Source organism: Tamandua tetradactyla, chromosome 3, assembly GCF_023851605.1.
Source record: "Tamandua tetradactyla isolate mTamTet1 chromosome 3, mTamTet1.pri, whole genome shotgun sequence".
NCBI classification, from domain to species: Eukaryota; Metazoa; Chordata; class Mammalia; order Pilosa; family Myrmecophagidae; genus Tamandua; species Tamandua tetradactyla.
The window spans coordinates 177,453,670-177,473,264 of NC_135329.1; the positions used below are offsets into that span (position 1 = coordinate 177,453,670).

Consider the following 19,595-nt stretch of genomic DNA (forward strand, 5'->3'; position numbering starts at 1 on the left):
GTCCTTCACTCCCATAAGTTCTGTGATTTGTTTTTTCAGACTTTCTATTTCTTCTTTTTGTTCAGCCCATGTCTTCTTCATGTCCTCCCTCAATTTATTGATTTGGTTTTTGAAGAGTTTTTCCATTTCTGTTCGTATATTCAGCATTAGTTGTCTCAGCTCCTGTATCTCATTTGAACTATTGGTTTGTTCCTTTGACTGGGCCATATCTTTAATTTTCCGAGCGTCATCCATTATTTTTTGCTGGTGTCTGGGCATTTGATCAGATTTCCCTGGGTGTGGGACGCGGCTGGTTGAAAGGTTTTTCTGTGAAATCTCTGGGCTGTTTTTCTATTCCTGCCCAGTAGGTGGCGCTCGTGGTACTCGTCTGTCTGCGGGTCCCACCAGTACAAGATGCTGTGGCTCCTTTAACTTGCCAATCCGAATCTCGCAGTCGGCCCGGGAAACTGCGCGTGGGGGGGGGGGTCGCCGGCCGCCGTGGCTTGGGGGAATGCCGGTCCAAATTGCCCAGCTGGCCCAAGATGCCAAGCGTGGCGGGAGGGCCCCGCTATCCAACGTTCCCAGTCAGACCGGGGAGCCACGTGCGTGGAGGGGACCCCAGTCGCCAGCCGCCCCGGCCAGGAAAACGCGCACTCCTTGGGTATCTCACCGCAGCGGATTCTCCCTGCCCGTTCAGCCGCCCCAGAATGGGGTACGCTGTCTTTTTGGTCTCTGTCGTGGCTCCGGGAGCTGTTCCGTATTGTTTCTGTTTCTTCAGTTGCTTTTCTGGAGGAGGAACTAAGACCCGCGCGTCTTACTAAGCCGCCATCTTCTCAGTTCTTGTTTTCTTGTTTCTTGCCCTGCTTGTGTGGTGCTTCCCGCCACCCCCCCTGACACCCTTAGGAGGGTCTACTTAGGTATTATAGACCCCAGCCGGATTTTCCCAGACCAAACTGGCCTCCTATCAGGAAGAAAGAGTTACCTGCGTCAGTTTTCCCTGAGGGTGAGACCCAGCAGGTTGAAAGACTTTCCTGTGAAGTCTCTGGATTCTGTTTTTCTTATCCTGCCCAGTACGTGGTGCTTGTCTGCCTACAGGTCCCACCAGCATAAGATGATGTGGTACCTTTGACTTTGACAGACTCTCCCTGCTGGAGGCGTGGTGGAGACAGAGGAGAGGTTGTAGGCTGTTTTTTTTTTTTTTTAATATATTAAAAATAATTAACTAACACAACATTTAGAAATCATTCCATTCTACATATGCAATCAGTAATTCTTAATATCATCACATAGATGTATGATCATCATTTCTTAGTACATTTTCATCGATTTAGAAAAAGAAATAGTAACACAACAGAAAAAGAAATAAAATGATAACAGAAAAAAATTAAAATAAAAAATACAAAAAAAATATTAAAAAAAAGCTATAGCTCAGATGCAGCTTCATTCAGTGTTTTAACATAATTACATTACAATTAGGTAGTATTGTGCTGTCCATTTCTGAGTCTTTGTATCCAGTCCTGTTGCACAGTCTGTATCCCTTCAGCTCCAATTACCCATTATCTTACCCTATTTCTAACTCCTGATGGTCTCTGTTACCAATGACATATTCCAAGTTTATTCTCTAATGTCGGTTCACATCAGTGGGACCATATGGTATTGTCCTTTAGTTTTTGGCTAGTCTCACTCAGCATAATGTTCTCTAGGTCCATCCATGTTATTACATGCTTCATAAGTTTATTCTGTCTTAAAGCTGCATAATATTACATCATATATATATATATACCACAGTTTGTTTAGCCACTCGTCTGTTGATGGACATTTTGGCTGTTTCCATCTCTTTGCAATTGTAAATAATGCTGCTATAAACATTGGTGTGCAAATGTCCATTTGTGTCTTTGCCCTTAAGTCCTTTGAGTAGATGCCTAGCAATGGTATTGCTGGGTCGTATGGCAATTCTATATTCAGCTTTTTGAGGAACCGCCAAACTGCCTTCCACAGTGGTTGCACCATTTGACATTTCCACCAGGAGTGGATAAGTGTGCCTCTTTTTCCACATCCTCTCCAGCACTTGTCCTTTTTTGTTTTGTTGATAATGGCCATTCTGGTGGGTGTGAGATGATATCTCATTGTGGTTTTGATTTGCATTTCTCTAATGGCCAGGGACATTGAGCATCTCTTCATGTGCCTTTTGGCCATTTGTATTTCCTCTTCTGAGAGGTGTCTGTTCAAGTCTTTTTCCCATTTTGTAATTGAATTGGCTGTCTTTTTGTTGTTGAGTTGAACAATCTCTTTATAAATTCTGGATACTAGACCTTTATCTGATATGTATGTTGTTTCCAAATATTGTCTCCCATTGTGTAGGCTGTCTTTCTACTTTCTTGATGAAGTTCTTTGATGCACAAAAGTGTTTGATTTTGAGGAGCTCCCATTTATTTATTTCTTTCTTCAGTGCTCTTGCTTTAGGTTTAAGGTCCATAAAACCGCCTCCAATTGTAAGATTTATAAGATATCTCCCTACATTTTCCTCTAACTGTTTTATGGTCTTAGACCTAATGTTTAGATCTTTGATCTATTTTGAGTTAACTTTTGTATAGGTTGTGAGATACGGGTCCTCTTTCATTCTTTTGCATATGGATATCCAGTTCTCTAGGCACCATTTATTGAAGAGACTGTTCTGTTCCAGGTGAGTTGGCTTGACTGCCTTATCAAAGATCAAATGTCCATAGATGAGAGGGTTTATATCTGAGCACTCTATTCGATTCCATTGGTCGATATATCTATCTTTATGCCAGTACCATGCTGTTTTGACCACTGTGGCTTCATAATATGCCTTAAAGTCTGGCAGCGTGAGACCTCCAGCTTCGTTTTTTTTCCTCAAGATACTTTTAGCAATTCGGGGCACCCTGCCCTTCCAGATAAATTTGCTTATTGGTTTTTCTATTTCTGAAAATAAGTTTTTGGGATTTTGATTGGTATTGAGTTGAAGCTGTAAATCAATTTAGGTAGAATTGACATCTTAACTATATTTAGTCTTCCAATCCATGAACACGGTATGCCCTTCCATCTATTTAGGTCTTCTGTGATTTCTTTTAACAGTTTTTTGTAGTTTTCTTTGTATAGGTCTTTTGTCTCTTTAGTTATATTTATTCCTAAGTATTTTATTCTTTTAGTTGCAATTGTAAATGGAATTCATTTCTTGATTTCCCTCTCAGTTTGTTTATTGCTAGTGTATAGAAACAATATAGATTTTTGAATGTTGATCTTGTAACCTGCTACTTTGCTGTACTCATTTATTAGCTCTAGTAGTTTTGTTATGGATTTTTCTGGGTTTTCAACGTATAGTATCATATCGTCTGCAAACAGTGATAGTTTTACTTCTTCCTTTCCAATTTTGATGCCTTGTATTTCTTTTTCTTGTCTAATTGCTCTGGCTAGAACCTCCAGCACAATGTTGAATAATAGTGGTGATAGTGGACATCCTTGTCTTGTTCCTGATCTTAGGGGGAACGTTTTCAATTTTTCCCCTTTGAGGACGATATTAGCTGTGGGTTTTTCATATATTCCCCCTATCATTTTAAGGAAATTCCCTTGTATTCCTATCCTTTGAAGTGTTTTCAACAGGAAAGGATGTTGAATCTTGTCAAATGCCTTCTCTGCATCAATTGAGATGATCATGTGATTTTTCTACTTTGATTTGTTGATATGGTGTATTACATTATTTGATTTTCTTTTGTTGAACCATCCTTGCATACCTGGGATGAATTCTACTTGGTCATGATGTATAATTCTTTTAATGTGTTGCTGGATTCGATTTGCTAGAATTTTGTTGAGGATTTTTACTTCTATATTCATTAGAGAGATTGGTCTGTAGTTTTCTTTTTTTGTAATATCTTTGCCTGGTTTTGGTATGAGGGTGATGTTGGCTTCATAGAATGAATTAGGTAGCTTTCCCTCCACTTCAATTTTTTTGAAGAGTTTGAGCAGAGTTGGTACTAACTCTTTCTGGAATGTTTGGTAGAATTCGCATGTGAAGCCATCTGATCCTGGAGTTTTCTTTTTAGGAAGCTTTTGAAGTACTGATTCAATTTCTTTACTTGTGATTGGTTTGTTGAGGTCATCTATTTCTTCTTGAGTCAAAGTTGGTTGCTCATGCCTTTCCAGGAACTTGTCCATTTCATCTACATTATTGTATTTATTAGCATAAAGTTGTTCATAGTATCCTGATATTACCTCCTTTATTTCTGTGAGGTCAGTGGTTATGTCTCCTCTTCCATTTCTGATCTTATTTATTTGCGTCCTCTCTCTTCTTCTTTTTGTCAATCTTGCTAAGGGCCCATCAATCTTGTTGATTTTCTCCTAGAACCAATGTATGGTCTTATTGATTTTCTCTATTGTTTTCATGTTCTCAATTTCATTAATTTCTGCTCTAATCTTTGTTATTTCTTTCCTTTTGCTTGCTTTGGGGTTAGTTTGCTGTTCTTTCTCCAGTTCTTCCAAGTGGACAGTTAATTCCCAAATATTTGCCGTTTCTTCTTTTCTGATACAGGCATTTAGGGCAATAAATTTCCCTTTTAACACTGCCTTTGCTGCGTCCCATAGCTTTTGATATGTTGTGTTTTCATTTTCATTCGCCTCGAGATATTTACTAATTTCTGTTTAATTTCTTCCTTGACCCACTCGTTGTTTAAGAGTGTGTTGTTGAGCCTCCACGTATTTGTGAATTTTCTGGCACTCTGTCTATTATTGATTTCCAACTTCATTCCTTTATGATCCGAGAAAGGGTTGTGTATGATTTCAATCTTTTTAAATTTGTTGAGACTTGCTTTGTGACCCAGCATATGGTCTATCTTTGAGAATGATCCATGAGCACTTGAGAAAAAGGTGTATCCTGCTGTTGTGGGGTGTAATGTCCTATAAATGTCTGTTAAGTCTAGCTCATTTATTGTAATATTCAAATTCTCTGTTTCTTTATTGATCCTCTGTCTAGATGTTCTGTCCATTGTTGAGAGTGGGGAATTGAAGTCTCTAACTATTATGGTAGATGTGTCTATTTCCCTTTTCAGTAATTGCAGTGTATTCATCACGTATTTTGGGGCATTCTGATTCGGTGCGTAAATATTTATGATTGTTATGTCTTCTTGTTGAATTGTTCCTTTTATTAGTAGATAGTATCCTTCTTTGTCTCTTTTAACTGTTTTACATTTGAAGTCTAATTTGTTGGATATTAGTATAGCTACTCCTGCTCTTTTCTGGCTGTTATTTGCATGAAATATCTTTTCCCAACCTTTCACTTTCAACCTGTGTTTATCTTTGGGTCTAAGATGTGTTTCCTGTAGACAGCATATAGAAGGATCCTGTTTTTTAATCCATTCTGCCAGTCTATGTCTTTTGATTGGGAAATTTAGTCCATTAACATTTAGTGTTATTACTGTTTGGGTAATACTTTCCTCTACCATTTTGTCTTTTGTATTGTATATATCATATCTGATTTTCCTTCTTTCTACACTCTTCTCCTTACCTTTCTCTTCTGTCTTTTTGTATCTGACTTTATTGCTCCCTTTAGTATTTCTTGCAGAGCTGGTCTCTTGGTCACCATTCTCTTAGTGATTTTTTGTCTGAAAATGTTTTAATTTCTCCGTCATTTTTGAAGGACAATTTTGCTGGATATAGAAGTCTTGGTTGGCAGTTTTTCTCTTTTAGTAATTTAAATATATCATCCCACTGTCTTCTCACCTCCATGGTTTCTGCTGAGAAATCTACACACAGTCTTCTTGGGTTTCCCTTGTATGTGATGGATTGTTTTTCTCTTGCTGCTTTCAAGATCCTCTCTTTCTCTTTGACCTCTGACATTCTAACTAGTAAGTGTCTTGGAGAATGCCTATTTGGATCTATTCTCTTTGGGGTGTGCTGCACTTCTTGGATCTGTAATTTTAGGTCTTTCATAAGAGTTGGGAAATTTTTAGTGATAATTTCTTCCATTAGTTTTTCTCCTCCTTTTCCCTTTTCTTCTCCTTCTGGGACACCCACAACACGTATATTTATGCGCTTCATATTATCATTCAATTCCCTGAGCCCCTGCTCAAATTTTTCCATTCTTTTCCCTATGGTTTCTGTTTCTTTTTGGATTTCAGATGTTCCATCCTCCAGTTCACTAATTCTAGCCTCTGTCTCTTGAAATGTACCATTATAGGTTTCCATTGTTTTTTTCATCTCTTCTACTGTATCTTTCATTCCGATAAGTTTTGTGATTTGGTTTTTCAGACTTTCCATTTCTTCTTTTTGTTGATCCCATGCCTTCTTCATTTCCTCTCTCAATTTATTGATTTTGTTTTTGAAGAGGTTTTCCATTTCTGTTCATATATTCAGAATTAGTTGTCTCAGCTCGTGTATCTCATTTGAGCTATTGGTTTGTTCCTTTGACTGGGTCGTATCTTCAATTTTCCTGGTGTGATTTGTTATTTTTTGCTGGCGTCTGGACATTTAATCAGATTTCCCTGAGTGTGGGACCCAGCAGGTTGAAAGACTTTCCTGTGAAGTCTCTGGGCTCTGTTTTTCTTATCCTGCCCAGTATGTGGTGCTTGTCTGTCTGCGGGTCCCACCACCAAAAGATGTGGCTCCTTTAACTTTGGAAGACTCTCGCTGCTGGGTGTGTGGTGGAGACAGAGGAGAGGTTGTAGGTTGGTTCTAATGACTTCAAATTGTGAAGTCCTGGGATCTGAATTCCTTGAGAGAGGGTTTACACCTGAGTTGCATTTCACCCCTCCCGTGGGGAAAGTTCCAGTGGTAGAGAGCCCTGAAAGCACCCTGTTTCCTCGTTTGGGGCAGTCGCAACCTGTGTAATCCCAGCACTGAGCCCAGAGGCAACCAAGCCGCCATAGAAACAGCTGCAGAAGGCTCTGTTTCGCCCCCTTTCCTTTTTTTCAGTTAGCCCAATAGGCGACTTCCACCTTGATCAGTTTTCCTTGAGCTGAGGGCCTCTTTTTAGTAGTCAGAAGTTGTTCATTAATGCCGCTGTTGGTGTTAGGTTGGACTCAGTCTCTACTACTGTTGGAGACTCTTTCCTTTCCCTCCGGGAAGCCGCGTGTGTGGAAGGGGCTCAGGTCGCTGCAGCTTGGGGAACCGCTGATCCGAGGCTCCCAGCCGGCCCGGGAAGCTGTGCATGGGGGAGGAGCGCTGGCCGCCACGGCTTGGGAAACCGCCGATCCGTGGCTCGCAGCCGGCCCGGGAAGCTGCGTGCGTGGGAGGGGCTCTGGTCTTCGGCTGCCGCGGCTTGGGGAACCGCCAATCCGAGGCTCCCAGCCAGCCCGGGAAGGAGGGAGGGAGGGGGGCCGGCCTCCACCCACTGTGGCCCGGGGAAGCACGCACCGCTCGGGAACCTCACTGCAGTGGAGTCTCGTAGCCGGTCCAGCCGTTCCAGACTGGGGTACACTGTGTGTCTGGTCTCTGTCGTGGCTCCGGGAGCTGTTCTGTACTGTTTCTAGTTATTTAGTAGTTGTTCTGGAGGAGGAACTATGACGCGCGCACATTACTAAGCCGCCATCTTCTCCGGAAGTGTAGGCTGGTTTTAATGGCTCCAAATTACCAAGCCCTGGTGTCTGAATTCCTTGAGGGAGGGATTCCACCTGAGTTGGGCTTCACCCCTCCCCTGGGGAAGGCACAGGCTCCAGACAAGCCCCCAAATGATCTTGTTTCTGCTTATGCCTGGGGCAGGTGCGGCCTGAGAAGCCCTGCCACTGTATCCAAAGGCAGTCAAGCCTTTGTAGAAACACAGCCACAAAAACCTGTTTCCTTCTTTTATTTTATTTATTTTTCTCTTTCTATCAGATCTGCCCCCTTGGTTCCAGAGCAAAAATGAGCGACCTGGTCCACTTTGACCAGGTTCACCTAAGCTGGGGGCCTATTTTTAGTACTCAGAATTTGTTAATTAATTCCACAATTGGTGTTTGGCTGGGCTCAGCCCCTGCTGCTGGTAAAGTCTTTTTCCTTTCCCCTCTGGGAAGCAGCCTGTGGGAGAGGGCCGCCGGCTGCCACGGCTTGGGGAAGTCACCGTTCTGGGGAGGCTCACATCCGGTCCCAGCTGGTCCAGACTGTGGTATGCTGTATGTCCGGTCACTGACTTGGCCCCAGGAGCTGTTCTGTACTGTTTCTGATTATTTAGTAGTTGTTCTGGAGGATGAACTAAAATGCGCACATTGTTAAGCCACCATCTTGGCCTGGAAGAAGTCCCATTCAATTTTGACATTCTATGGTTGGTATGTATTTACATGATATAAAACTGATATCCTTTTATTTTTTTCTTTTCCTAGGTGTCCCCCTTTTCAGTAGCATTCCTTCTCTTTACTTCTCCTACTTTCTCAAATTTGATCTTCTGTAGGATTATTCCCATTGCTTCTTAGGGCTCTTCTCTTCCTTTCTCAGGTCTAGCTCACAGCTTCTCTTGTTTGAAGAGGCTATTAATGGTTATCTTGATGCACAGCACCACCCAGTTTAGGGTTACAGTGTCAAGGGCATTTCAAAAAATAAAAAATAGCTGAGTTTCATCAGATTGGAGGAAATAAAGCAAAGTTACCACCAGGTACTAAGTACTTACTGGGATATATTCATGGTATTTTCAGAGTTATTGCCAAGGTTTTAAATATTGTTCCCTACCCTGAAATCAGAGTTCTGACTTTTCAGTCTTTAGTCATCTGCATCCCATCTCTTATCTTGTTACCTAGTGTTTTAGATTTATGTTATCTTTAGAACTCCCTATATTAGTTGTTACCATTGTCACTTTATATCAACAGCATAGTTTGATCCTAAATTTTAGCCTTAGTTTAATCACCAGTGCCTCTTACACCCCACTTTTTTCTCCTAGGTTTCAATTTCCCTCTTTCTATAGTACTTTAAGTAATTTTTGCTTTCCTTCTTTGCATGGTAAATCTTCTTATTCTATGTTTGAGAATGAGTTTGTTTCACCCTCACACTTGAAAAATACGATAGCTGCTTATAGAATTCTAGATTGATAATTATTTTCTTAGTACTTGAAGTTATTTAAGTAACTTCTGCATTCTGTTATTGTGGATGAAATTGTTAATCGTTTTTTTCTTGTGATGCTTTGGGTTTTTCACATTATCTTTATGGTTCTGCAGTTGTACTACAACGTATTTGCTTCTGTTTTAGATTTATTTTGAAGATTCATATCTTTTATCAGTTCAAAAAATTGTAATTCATTATATCTTTGAATATTACCTTTCTTTTTTTGCCTCCTTCTGGTATTTATATTGCACATATGATGCAATAAATACAGTAAATAATGCAAATGTTATTATTTCTCTTTTTTCCATGTTTCATTTTCTTTCTTTTCTGATTTTTAATCTCTGTGCTGCTGTTTGGTGGAATTTCTTTTTTATCTCACCAGCTTTGTGGTTATTTTTAATTTCCATCTAATCTTGCATTTACTTCAACCATTCAATTTTAATTTTAATGACTGTTTTGTTTTTGTTTTGTTTTTGTTTTAATCAGGGCTTCTTTTTTTTTTTTTCTTCCCACTTTTATATATTTACCTTGTTAGGCTCTTTATTCAAAGGTTGCCTTCTTTGGAAGAGTGTCCCTGAAAAGCCCTCAAGGCTTCGATTTATGGTAATGCACAGCTACTTACTAAAGGTACTTGTTAGGCCAAGAAGTAAAGGATCTGTACCTATTTACAGGAGTCAGTAAAGATTGGTTGTTAATTCTTAAATGGGTATTCTAAGACTTGTGTTTTAGGTGAGCAATATGGGAGGAGTTTTTTAAACATAATGTAATGTTTAATCCTATGATAAAATTTGTAGAGTAGATTAAATTATTACACATCTCAATTGAAAAAATTTTAAGATGATAGTATAATGGATACTACTTTCTAAATAAGTGGTTAATTCTTTAATTATTGTCAAGTAGACTTTTTTCCTTCATTGAGAATATTGAATATAGTTGTACTTTTAAAATTGTTTTATAAAACAAAGTTAATTCCATGTGTTTGCAATGTCAAGTTAGAAACAATACCTAACCAAGTTTGCCCATCTAACATTCTTTGTAATATAACACTTTCCAATAGTATTTTTTTGCCATGGGCAGGTTCCTGAAATCAAACCCAGGGGGGTCTCCAACATGGCAGATGAAAATTCTGCCACTGAGCCACTGTTCTAGTTGGCTAGCTGCCAGAATGCAATATACCAGAAACAGAAGGGTTTTTTTTTTTTTTTTTCTTCAAATAGGGGAACTTAACAAGCTGGTAGTCTACAGTTCTAAGGCCAAGAAAATGTCCCAGTTAAAGCACGGAAATATCCAATCTAAGGCACCCAGGGAAAGATACCCTGGTTCAAGAAGGCCAGTGAAGTTCAGGGTTTCTTTCTCAAGTGGAAGGGCCCATGGCGAACACAGAGTTTCTCTCTTATCTGGAAAAGCACATGGTGAACACGGTCAGGGTTCCTCACTCATATGGAAGGCATATGGAAGGGCACATGGTGAGTACAGCTTCATCTGCTAGCTTCTTCTCTTGGCTTTCTGTTTCATGAAGCTCCTGGGAGACATGTTCTTTCTTCTTCTCCAAAGGTCACCAGCTGGTGGACTCTGCTTCTTGTGGCTATGTCGTACTGCTCTGCTCTCTCTAAATCTCTCTCATTCTCCAAAATGTTTCCTCTTTTATAGGACTCTAGAAACTTATCATGACCCACCCAAATGGGTGGAGACATGTTGTCACTTAATCTGGCGTTAACAACCACTCTTTTTTTGTTTGTTTGTTAATTTTTAAATTTTTTAGAATACCAAAAAACACCAAACAAATGCAAACATTCGTAACTTTTTATCATTCCATTCTACATATATAATCCGTAATTCACAATATCATCACATAGTTGCATATTCATCATTATGATCATTTCTTGGAACATTTACATCTATTCAGAAAAAGAAATAAAAAGAAAACAGAAAAAAATTCATACTTACCATACCCCCCACCCCTCCCCCTCACTGATCACCAGCATTTCACTCTAAATTTATTTTAACATTTAACAGCCACTCTTGATTAAATCACATCTCCAGGGAGATGATCTGATTATAGTTTCAAACATACAATATTGAATAGGGATTATTCTGCCTTTATGAAATGAGATTTAGATTAAAACATGGCTTTTCTAGGGGACATACATCCTTCCAAACCAACACAGCCACCATTGCCCAACCTCCAGTAGAATTTTTAATTTGTGAGTTGCTAAGTTCCTGTAGCCAGTAGTGGCGTTTTCTTATTTTACTGAAAAACTTTTTTTCTTTGAGCAGTTGTAGGTTTACAGATCATGCAGAAAGGACTTGCACAATATATAAATCCCCATATCCCTGTTCCTCACATGCATTTTTTTCTATTAACATTTTTTTTAACCTTTTTTGTTGTATAGTATAACAAAATACAAAGCAAAGAAGTAAAAAAGCAATAGTTTTCAAAGCACTCTTCAACAAGTAATTACAGGACAGATCCCAATATTTGGCATTGGCTACTATACAATCCACTCATATTTTTTCCTTCTAACTGCTCCAGAATATAGGAAGCTAGAGGGCTTAAATATTTTTTTATCATCACAATTGACTTTTTTTCTTTCTTTTTTTGTGAACAATAACATATACACACAAAACCTATAAATTTCAAAAAACAGCACCATAATTAGTTGTAGAACATGTTTCAGAGTTTGACATAGGTTACAGTTTCACAATTTTAGGTTTTACTTCTAGCTGCTCTAAATTACTGGAGACAAAAAAAGAGATACCAATTTAAAGATTCAGCATTCATATTCATTTGTTAAATCCTATCTTCTATGTATAACTCCACCATCACCTTTCATCTTTCCATACCTCTCTTTAGGGTTGTGGGCTATGGCAATTCTAAATTTTTGATATTGGAAGGGTCTGTCACAAATATGGAATAGGGAGATGGAACTATCTGATGCCTGTGTTTTTCTTTCAGCTGGCAGAACTCGTTTTAGTATTTCTTGTAGGGCTGGTCTCTTGTTGACAGAGTCTCTAAGGACTTCTTTGTCTGTGAAAACTTTAATCTCCCCCTCAATTTTGAAGGACAATTTGGCTGGGTACAGAATTCTTGGCTGGAAGTCTTTGTCTTTCAGATCTTGAATATATCATATCACTTCCTTCTCACCTCCAGGTTGCTATTTGAGTAGTCTGAACTCAGTCTTATTTGATTTCCCTTGTATGTAGTAGATTGTTTTTCTCTTGCTGCTTTCAGGATTTTCTGCTTCTCTTCAACATTTGACAGATTGATTAGTTTGTGCCTTGAGGAAGGCATGTTTGGATTTACTCTGTTTGGAGTTCTTTGGCCTTCTTTGACTTGTATATTTATGTCCTTTATGAGGGTTGGAAAGTTTTTCCCCATTATATCCGCAACTACTCTTCCTAACCCTTTACTTCTCTCTTCTCCTTCTGGGACACCAGTGATTCTTATATTTGTGTTCTTTGTTTTGAATATCATTTCCCTGAGTTCCCATTCAATGTTTTCCATCTTTTTTTGCCATTTGCTGTTTTGAGTTTTTGAAGTGAATTATCCTGTCTTCTATATCACTTATTCTTTCTTCTGTCTCTTCAAATCTGGTGTTGTGTGCCTCTAGTATGTTTCTTATTTGGTCAGCACAGTCCTTAATCTCTGTGTTATCTGCTATTTTTCTATTTATTCTTTCAAATTCCTCTTTGTACTCTTCTCCTGTCTTCGTGATCTCCTTTATGTCATTTGCTATTCCACTTATTTTATTAAGTAGAGTTGTATGAACATCTTTGATTAGTTGTTCCAGCATCTGTGTCTCCTCTAGTGTTTTAATTTTGTCATTAGGCAGGGCTATATCTGTCTGCATTGTGATATGCTTAGTTATCTTCTGCTGTCTTTGTGACATGTAAATATCTCAGTTGATTTACTTCGAGAGTTGATTTCTTTCAATAGTCTAAGGCCTTGTGTTTATGGGATGATTGTACGGTAGGAGCAGGGTATGTGGTGGGTACTCAGTGCGGTGATTTGTTTCAGGGCAAGTACAGGGGATGTTACACTGATGCTTGTCAACATGGGCACCCAGAGGCCAGGCAGGATATAACTGTGTGGGTACACTGGTCTGGTGGGCCTAACCCTGGTATGTGCTGGTCTAAGGCACAGGGCCCTTTGTGTGCATGCTTAGAGCTGTCGTAGCAGTTTAGCATTATACCTTCGTGTATTGGGGCAGGTGTGACCTGGCTGCCCAGATCGGCACTTTGTGAAGTGTGGCTGAGGGCTATGCACATGTGCTGTTCTAGGACTGCTGTAAGTGCAGTTCCCAGAGCTGAATGATGTGATTGGGGGCCTGTATGCATGTGTGGGCCTGGGAGTGTTGTAAGCGGATGCACAGAGCTCAGGAGGAATGGAGTGAGGCTGTGCCACGCCATGGGCAGGGATGGGCAGGGGTAGCCTAGGTATGGAGGTTAGTGCCTGAAGCCTTTATTTGCTGGCATCAGCCTGCAGGGAGCAGGGAGGGGGAGGTAGTGCTCGGGAGGGCTGCAGGAAAGGTGGGTTGGGCTGCACTTGGGGTGGGGGTGGGGGGCAGGTATGTGTACTGGGGGCTGGTGGGGTGGGGGCACCTAGAGCGCAGGGAATGGGAGCAGATGACAGGGTTTGGGTGCATGGGGTGTGGGGTGAGTCGCTGGTCACAGGGCTGCGCTGGTGAGGGTTGCGCGCCCAAGAACACGGCCTGGCTTACTTCCTAGTCCCGGGATCCTGTCCATGCACTGCTGCAGGCTCCGTGCCTCCATGCCAGGTTCCAGCTTTCTGCCTCTCAGTTCCTCGGCCTCAGCAACTGAGGCTGAGGTCAGCTGCACTCCCTAGTTGCCACCTCAGTTGCCCTCCTGTCCCTTCTGTAACTTTTCTGTGGCGCAGGGCTCAACTCGAGCTAGTCTATTCAGCCATCTTCCCCGTATAGCCAACTGATTTTTCTCTATTAACATTTTGCATTAATGTGATACCTTTGTTACAATTGATGAAACAATATTAGTATAATTTTTTATCATATATATAATTATTTATTAATTATATTCCATCTACTACATTAGAGGTCACTCTTTGTGTTGTAGAGTTCTCTGGTTTTTAAAAATTTTTTATTCTGGTAACATATATACAACTTAAATTTTAACTGCTCTCAAGTATATAATTCAGTGATGTTAATTACATTAATAATGTTGTGCTACCATTACCACCCTCCATTACTAAAATTTTCCATCACCCCAAAAGGAGCTTCTGTACCAATTATGTATTAACTCTTCATTCCATACTTCAAGCCCTGCCCCTAGTAATCTTTATTCTAATTTCTAACTGAAATTGCTTATATGAATTATTTTGTATATGTGAGATCACATAATATTTGTCCTTTTGATCTGGCTTCATGTTGTTGTAGCACGTATCAGAATTTCATTTCTTTTTACAACTGAGTAATAGTCCATTATAAGTAAGCACCACGTTTTATTTATCTGTTCTAATGGACACTTTGGATCCTTCTCTCTTTCAGCATTTATGAATAATGCTGCTATGAACATTGGTGTGCAAATATCTGTTTGACTACCTGCTTTCAGCTCTTTTGTGTTTGTACCTAGAAGTGGGATTGCTGGGTGGTATAATAATTCTGATTTTAATTTACTGAGGATTTTAATTTACTGAGGAACTGCCAAACTGCTTTCTAGGTGGGCAGCACAATCTTACATTCGCCTCAACAGTGTACCAGGTCCTTATTTCTTTACCCCGTTACCAATACTTGTTATTTTCCAATTTTTTAATAGTAGCCATTGTACTGGATGTGAAATGGCATTTCATTGTGGTTTTGATTTGCCTTTCCCTAATGGCTAAATATGTTGACCATCTTTTTTATGTGTCTGTTGCCCATTTGTATGTTGTCTTTGAAGAAATATCTATTTTTTTGCCCATTTTTAAATGAATTTATTTGTCTTTGTGTTGTTGAGTTGTAGGGTGTCTTTATATATTTTGATATTAAACCCTTATGAGTTATGTGGTTTCTAAATATTTTCTCTTATCTGTAGGCTGTCTTTACTTTCTTTATAATCAAAGTTTTATCTTTCAACTTTTTCTTTTGAAGAATTTCTAACTTATAGCATGTTGCAAAAATAATACAGACCCCCATACGGAAAATTCCAACATCTCTGGCCTACCATATACCTAGATCCACCATTTTTAAGATTTTGCCTCATTTGCCGTATGATTCTTTTAGGTGTCAGTACAGCATCAATCTCATCTTTCCATCATTTATATCTGTGTATCTATTTTCTGATATTTGAGACCAGGTTATATACAATATACTCAATGAACACATAATACTTCAATGTGCATTTTCTAAGAACAAGGATATTCACTTATATATCACCTTGATAAATCTTACATTTTATGTTTTGATTTTTTTTCATGCCCCAATAATGTCCTTTTGAGCCTTTTCTTCTTCTTTGATCCTATCCAGGATCATATATTTTATTTAATTGCCTCCTTAGTTTCTCTTTTTTTTTTTAAACATAAATCTTCCCATCCCAATCCCTTCCACGCATACCATTTAATGGGATTAATCACATTAACAATGTGGTGATTTGCTCACTACCATCCATTACTAGAATTTTCTTTCACTCCAGACAGAAATAGTCTACACATTCTGCTCTAGCTCCCATTGTCCCTTGCCCAAACCCTATAACTGTCTCTGTTGCTTTGCATAGTCTCTGATATTTTCTTTGTATTTACCATAGAGCTTAAATTTAACATCCTTAATTTATAACAATCTCATATAGCTTGATACCAGCAGCATACACAAATTGTTACAACTCCTGTTTCCCCTAGTTTATGGAGTTCTTGTCACAAATTACATATTTATATAGTATGAGTCCAAAAATGTTGATTTATCATTACATTTTATGCATTTGCCTTTTAGATCCTATAGGAAGTAGAAAGTGAAGTTAGAACAAACCAAAATTACAATAATACTCAAATTTACATTTACCCAGGTGTTCTCTATTGATAATCTCCTTGTGTTCCTGTATTTTTTTCCGAATGTCGTTTAGTTCTTCATCCCTGTGTTCCATTAGTTCTTTGAGCTATTTAGGAATGTTGTCTAAAAGTCTTTTTCTAGAATGTTCTAGGTCTGGTCCTCCTTATTGATGGGAAGGAAAAAAGAAAACACATTTCCAGTCCTGTCAGATTGACCTGTGTAAGTGTTCTCTTTCAGAGTGTCACTATAGAAGGAGTTCAGAGATTACTCTTGCAAAAGCATAGGGTCCTCCCTTTTGGCTTATGTATCTTTTCTTGGGGCCTAGGAATTCCCCTGTTTACACAGTATGAATGTTCTCTCTTCCCTATGAAACACTTTCTCACAGACCCAAGTACTGCAGTATACGTCCCACAGACAGAAATACCTTTCCCCTATCAGCCTTCTACACGGAGGGCAAGTTCTGGGATGCAAGATGGTGAGGAATTCCTGGTCCAGTTCTTCAGGCTACCACTAGACAGGTAGAGGCACACATATGTCTTTACTTTGCCCGAGGGTTACTCTGCTGTTTCTGAAACTAGGACTAGGAACCCACACTGGCAACATGAGGGGGTTCTGTGCTGAGCCGGTGATTGAATGAGGGAGGTCCAGTAAGTGCTGCAAGAGGTACTACCATTTTTAAGATGTCTTTTTTTTTTCTTTTAAAAGGGGGAATTTGTTAAGTTGCAAGTTTACAGTTCTAAGGCTGTGAAAATGTCTAATCTAAGGCACCCAGGGAAAGATACCTTGATTCAAGGAAGGCTGATGGGTCCAGAACTCCTCTGTCAGCTAAGCAGCTATGGTGAAGTCTGCTAGCTTTCTCTTCTCATTCTTGGTGGTGTTTTCCTTCTGTAAGATGCCTTTTCTTGATTTGGTGCTCACCCTGTTACTGCAGTTCTGTAACTGTTTTCTAGAGCTTTGAGAAAGGTGTTTCTGCTAGTTCCTGCTGATTGTTTCAAGATTCTTTGGTACAGCAGAACCCTGGAGTGACTCACTCTGCTATCTTGACTGTGATGTGGCCTCTGATGTTCAGAGTTTAAAAATTTTGATGGTCACATTTAAAAATTTTTTCATTTGTTGCTCTTGCTTTTGATATAAAAGTCTAAGAAACCATTGGGTAACACAGGCTCCCTGAAGATGTTCTCCTATGTGTTCATCTAGGAATTTTTATAGTTTTGTATGTCTTTGATCCATTTTTAGTTAATTTTTATATATGGTTTGAAGTAGGGATCCACTTTCATTCTTTTACATGTGAATATACAGTTTTCCCAGCATTGTTTGTTGACATGACTGTTCTTTCCCCACTGAGTGAACTTGGCACCTCTGTCAAAAATCATTTGACCATAAATGTGAGATTTATTTCTGAACTCTCAGTTCTATGCCATTGGTTTTATGTCCATCCTTGTGCCAGTACCACACTGTGTGACTACTGAACCTTTATAGTAAATTTTGAAATAAGGAAGAGTCCTCTAACTTTATTTTTATCTTTCAAGATTGCTTTGGTTATTTGGGGTCCTCCAGAACAGTGTGGGGAATGCAAGCTTTTCCTAATGTTTTAATTTGTGTTTTTCTTGGTGCTCATTCAGTGATTGCACCCTTTTATCTGTTTTCTGGAGCTATGAAGATGACTCTGCCAGATTTTGCTACTTGTTCAAAGATTCTGTAGAGGAATGGCACCTTGGAACATCTCATCCCAACATCTGGTCAGCCTGAAGTCATTGGGCATCATATAATGCTTTGAATCAAAACTGCATTATTGCCTTCTCCCCTCCAAATTACTTATTGGTTGTTTGAGGATGCATCCTTTTTTGTGATCCCTATAGAGCTTTACAAGCAGTTAGTCTTCAATAAATGTTTATAAATAGACTTGAAATAATTAGTTTTGTATTAATTGATACATAGTAAGATAATAGATGGAAAAGGAATTGGAAATGTGCATTTTTTTCCTCCTTTATTTTTCTAACAACAGGCTATATTTACTTTATAATGCTTATTGTTTATAATGCTCATTTCCTCTAACTTTCAGTTACCTCTAGTGTTTTTATTTTTCATTTTTGGCTTACATCTAAGTTCTATCCTGCCTTTGAAATTAAGAGAGGTTTGTATTTTTGGTTTCCTATAGCCTGGTTAGTATGTTTTTGTTTTTTTTTTTAAACATCTACTTAGTGTAACAAAATCTCACTAAAATACATGTCTTATGGAGTTGATTAAAATGAAATTTTATGTGCAACTGTTTTAGCTGCCTTATATCCTCTTGTATATGTTTGGATATAATGATAAATGAGTATTTTGCACATTGTACTATTTAATCTTCAAATCAAGATGAACATTTAAAAAATGGACAAGTATGTTTGTCTTAGTTTCTGTTTGCATGAATATCATTGTAGATTCCTGTCAAAAATAATACAGAGATCTTTCATACATTTTGCTCAGTTTACCGTAATGGTAACATATTACAAAACTGTAATATAATATCACAACCAGGATGTTGGCATTGATGTAATCCACTGATCTTACTCAGATTTTCTCACTTGTACTTGTACTTATTTGTGTGTGGATATGTGCGTTAAATTCTATACAATTTAATGTCTTGTTTATGTTTGTAAATCAACCACCATAGTTAAGATACTGAATAGGTGCAATACATCAAGGGTTCCTTGTGTGGCCCTTTTATTATAGTACCTGCCTGGGTCCCCCCTTAGCCTCTTTGTCCATTGTGAATGTCTGGCAACCACTAATCTTTCCTCCATTTCTGAAATGTTTTCATCTTGAAAACATTATATAAATGAAATCATACAGTTGTGTAACCTTTTGGGATTCACTGTTTTCATTCAGCCTAATTCCCTGGAGAGTCATCCAAATTGGATGTATCAACAGCTTGTTCCTTTTTATTGCTTATTTTCTACAATTTAGGATTGAGAACTTCCTCATGGTTTAAAACTTAGTTTCTGCTTTGTATCCCTCCTAATTTTTTAAAAAAATTTTTGTCTTAAATCTAGGTGACAAAACACGACCACCTTCTTCAAGTCCTTCAAGTATTATCCGCCGCACTTCCTCCCTCGATACGCTTGCCGCACCATACCTTGCAGGACACTGGCCTCGTGACAGTCATGGCCAAGCTGCACCTAGCATGAAGGACAAAGCTACGCAGGTAGGTTTATTTACAGTTCTTTTCCTGAGGTGCTTTACTCTGATGCCGTTTCTCATAATATAATTTGCCTTACTCTATGTTCAGATTCTGAAAACATTTTGTGTATTAGAAATACCTGAAGCCTTATTAAAGGTGTATAATCCCAGGCCCAATCTCTAGTAGATCTGGGGATGTGTATTTTTAAGACAGGCCACAAAGTAATTCTGTTAGAAACAGCTAATTTATGGACATACATTTCTCCCACTTGTTCCTTAGAGTTAGTTAAGAACTAACTAATATATTTAATGTGTGGAATTTGAACTTAGAATTTTATAATATTAAGAGTTACTTACTTTCCATATAACCTTATATTTTTGTGTCAGAAATCTTCACGTGTTGGGAGATGTGCCCATTAAAATGTGAATTATATTACATTT

At 38.7% G+C, this 19,595-nt stretch overlaps 1 protein-coding gene across 1 annotated transcript in view; it reads left to right on the forward strand.

Moving 5' to 3' along the window:
• FAM117B (family with sequence similarity 117 member B) overlaps nt 1-19,595 on the forward strand; it is a 160,468-nt gene that overhangs the window by 37,219 nt on the left and 103,654 nt on the right. Inside the window, exon 2 of the mRNA XM_077154745.1 lies at nt 19,028-19,179. Within this exon, the coding sequence (XP_077010860.1) occupies nt 19,028-19,179 (152 nt within the window). The remainder of the gene's footprint in view (nt 1-19,027; nt 19,180-19,595) is intronic.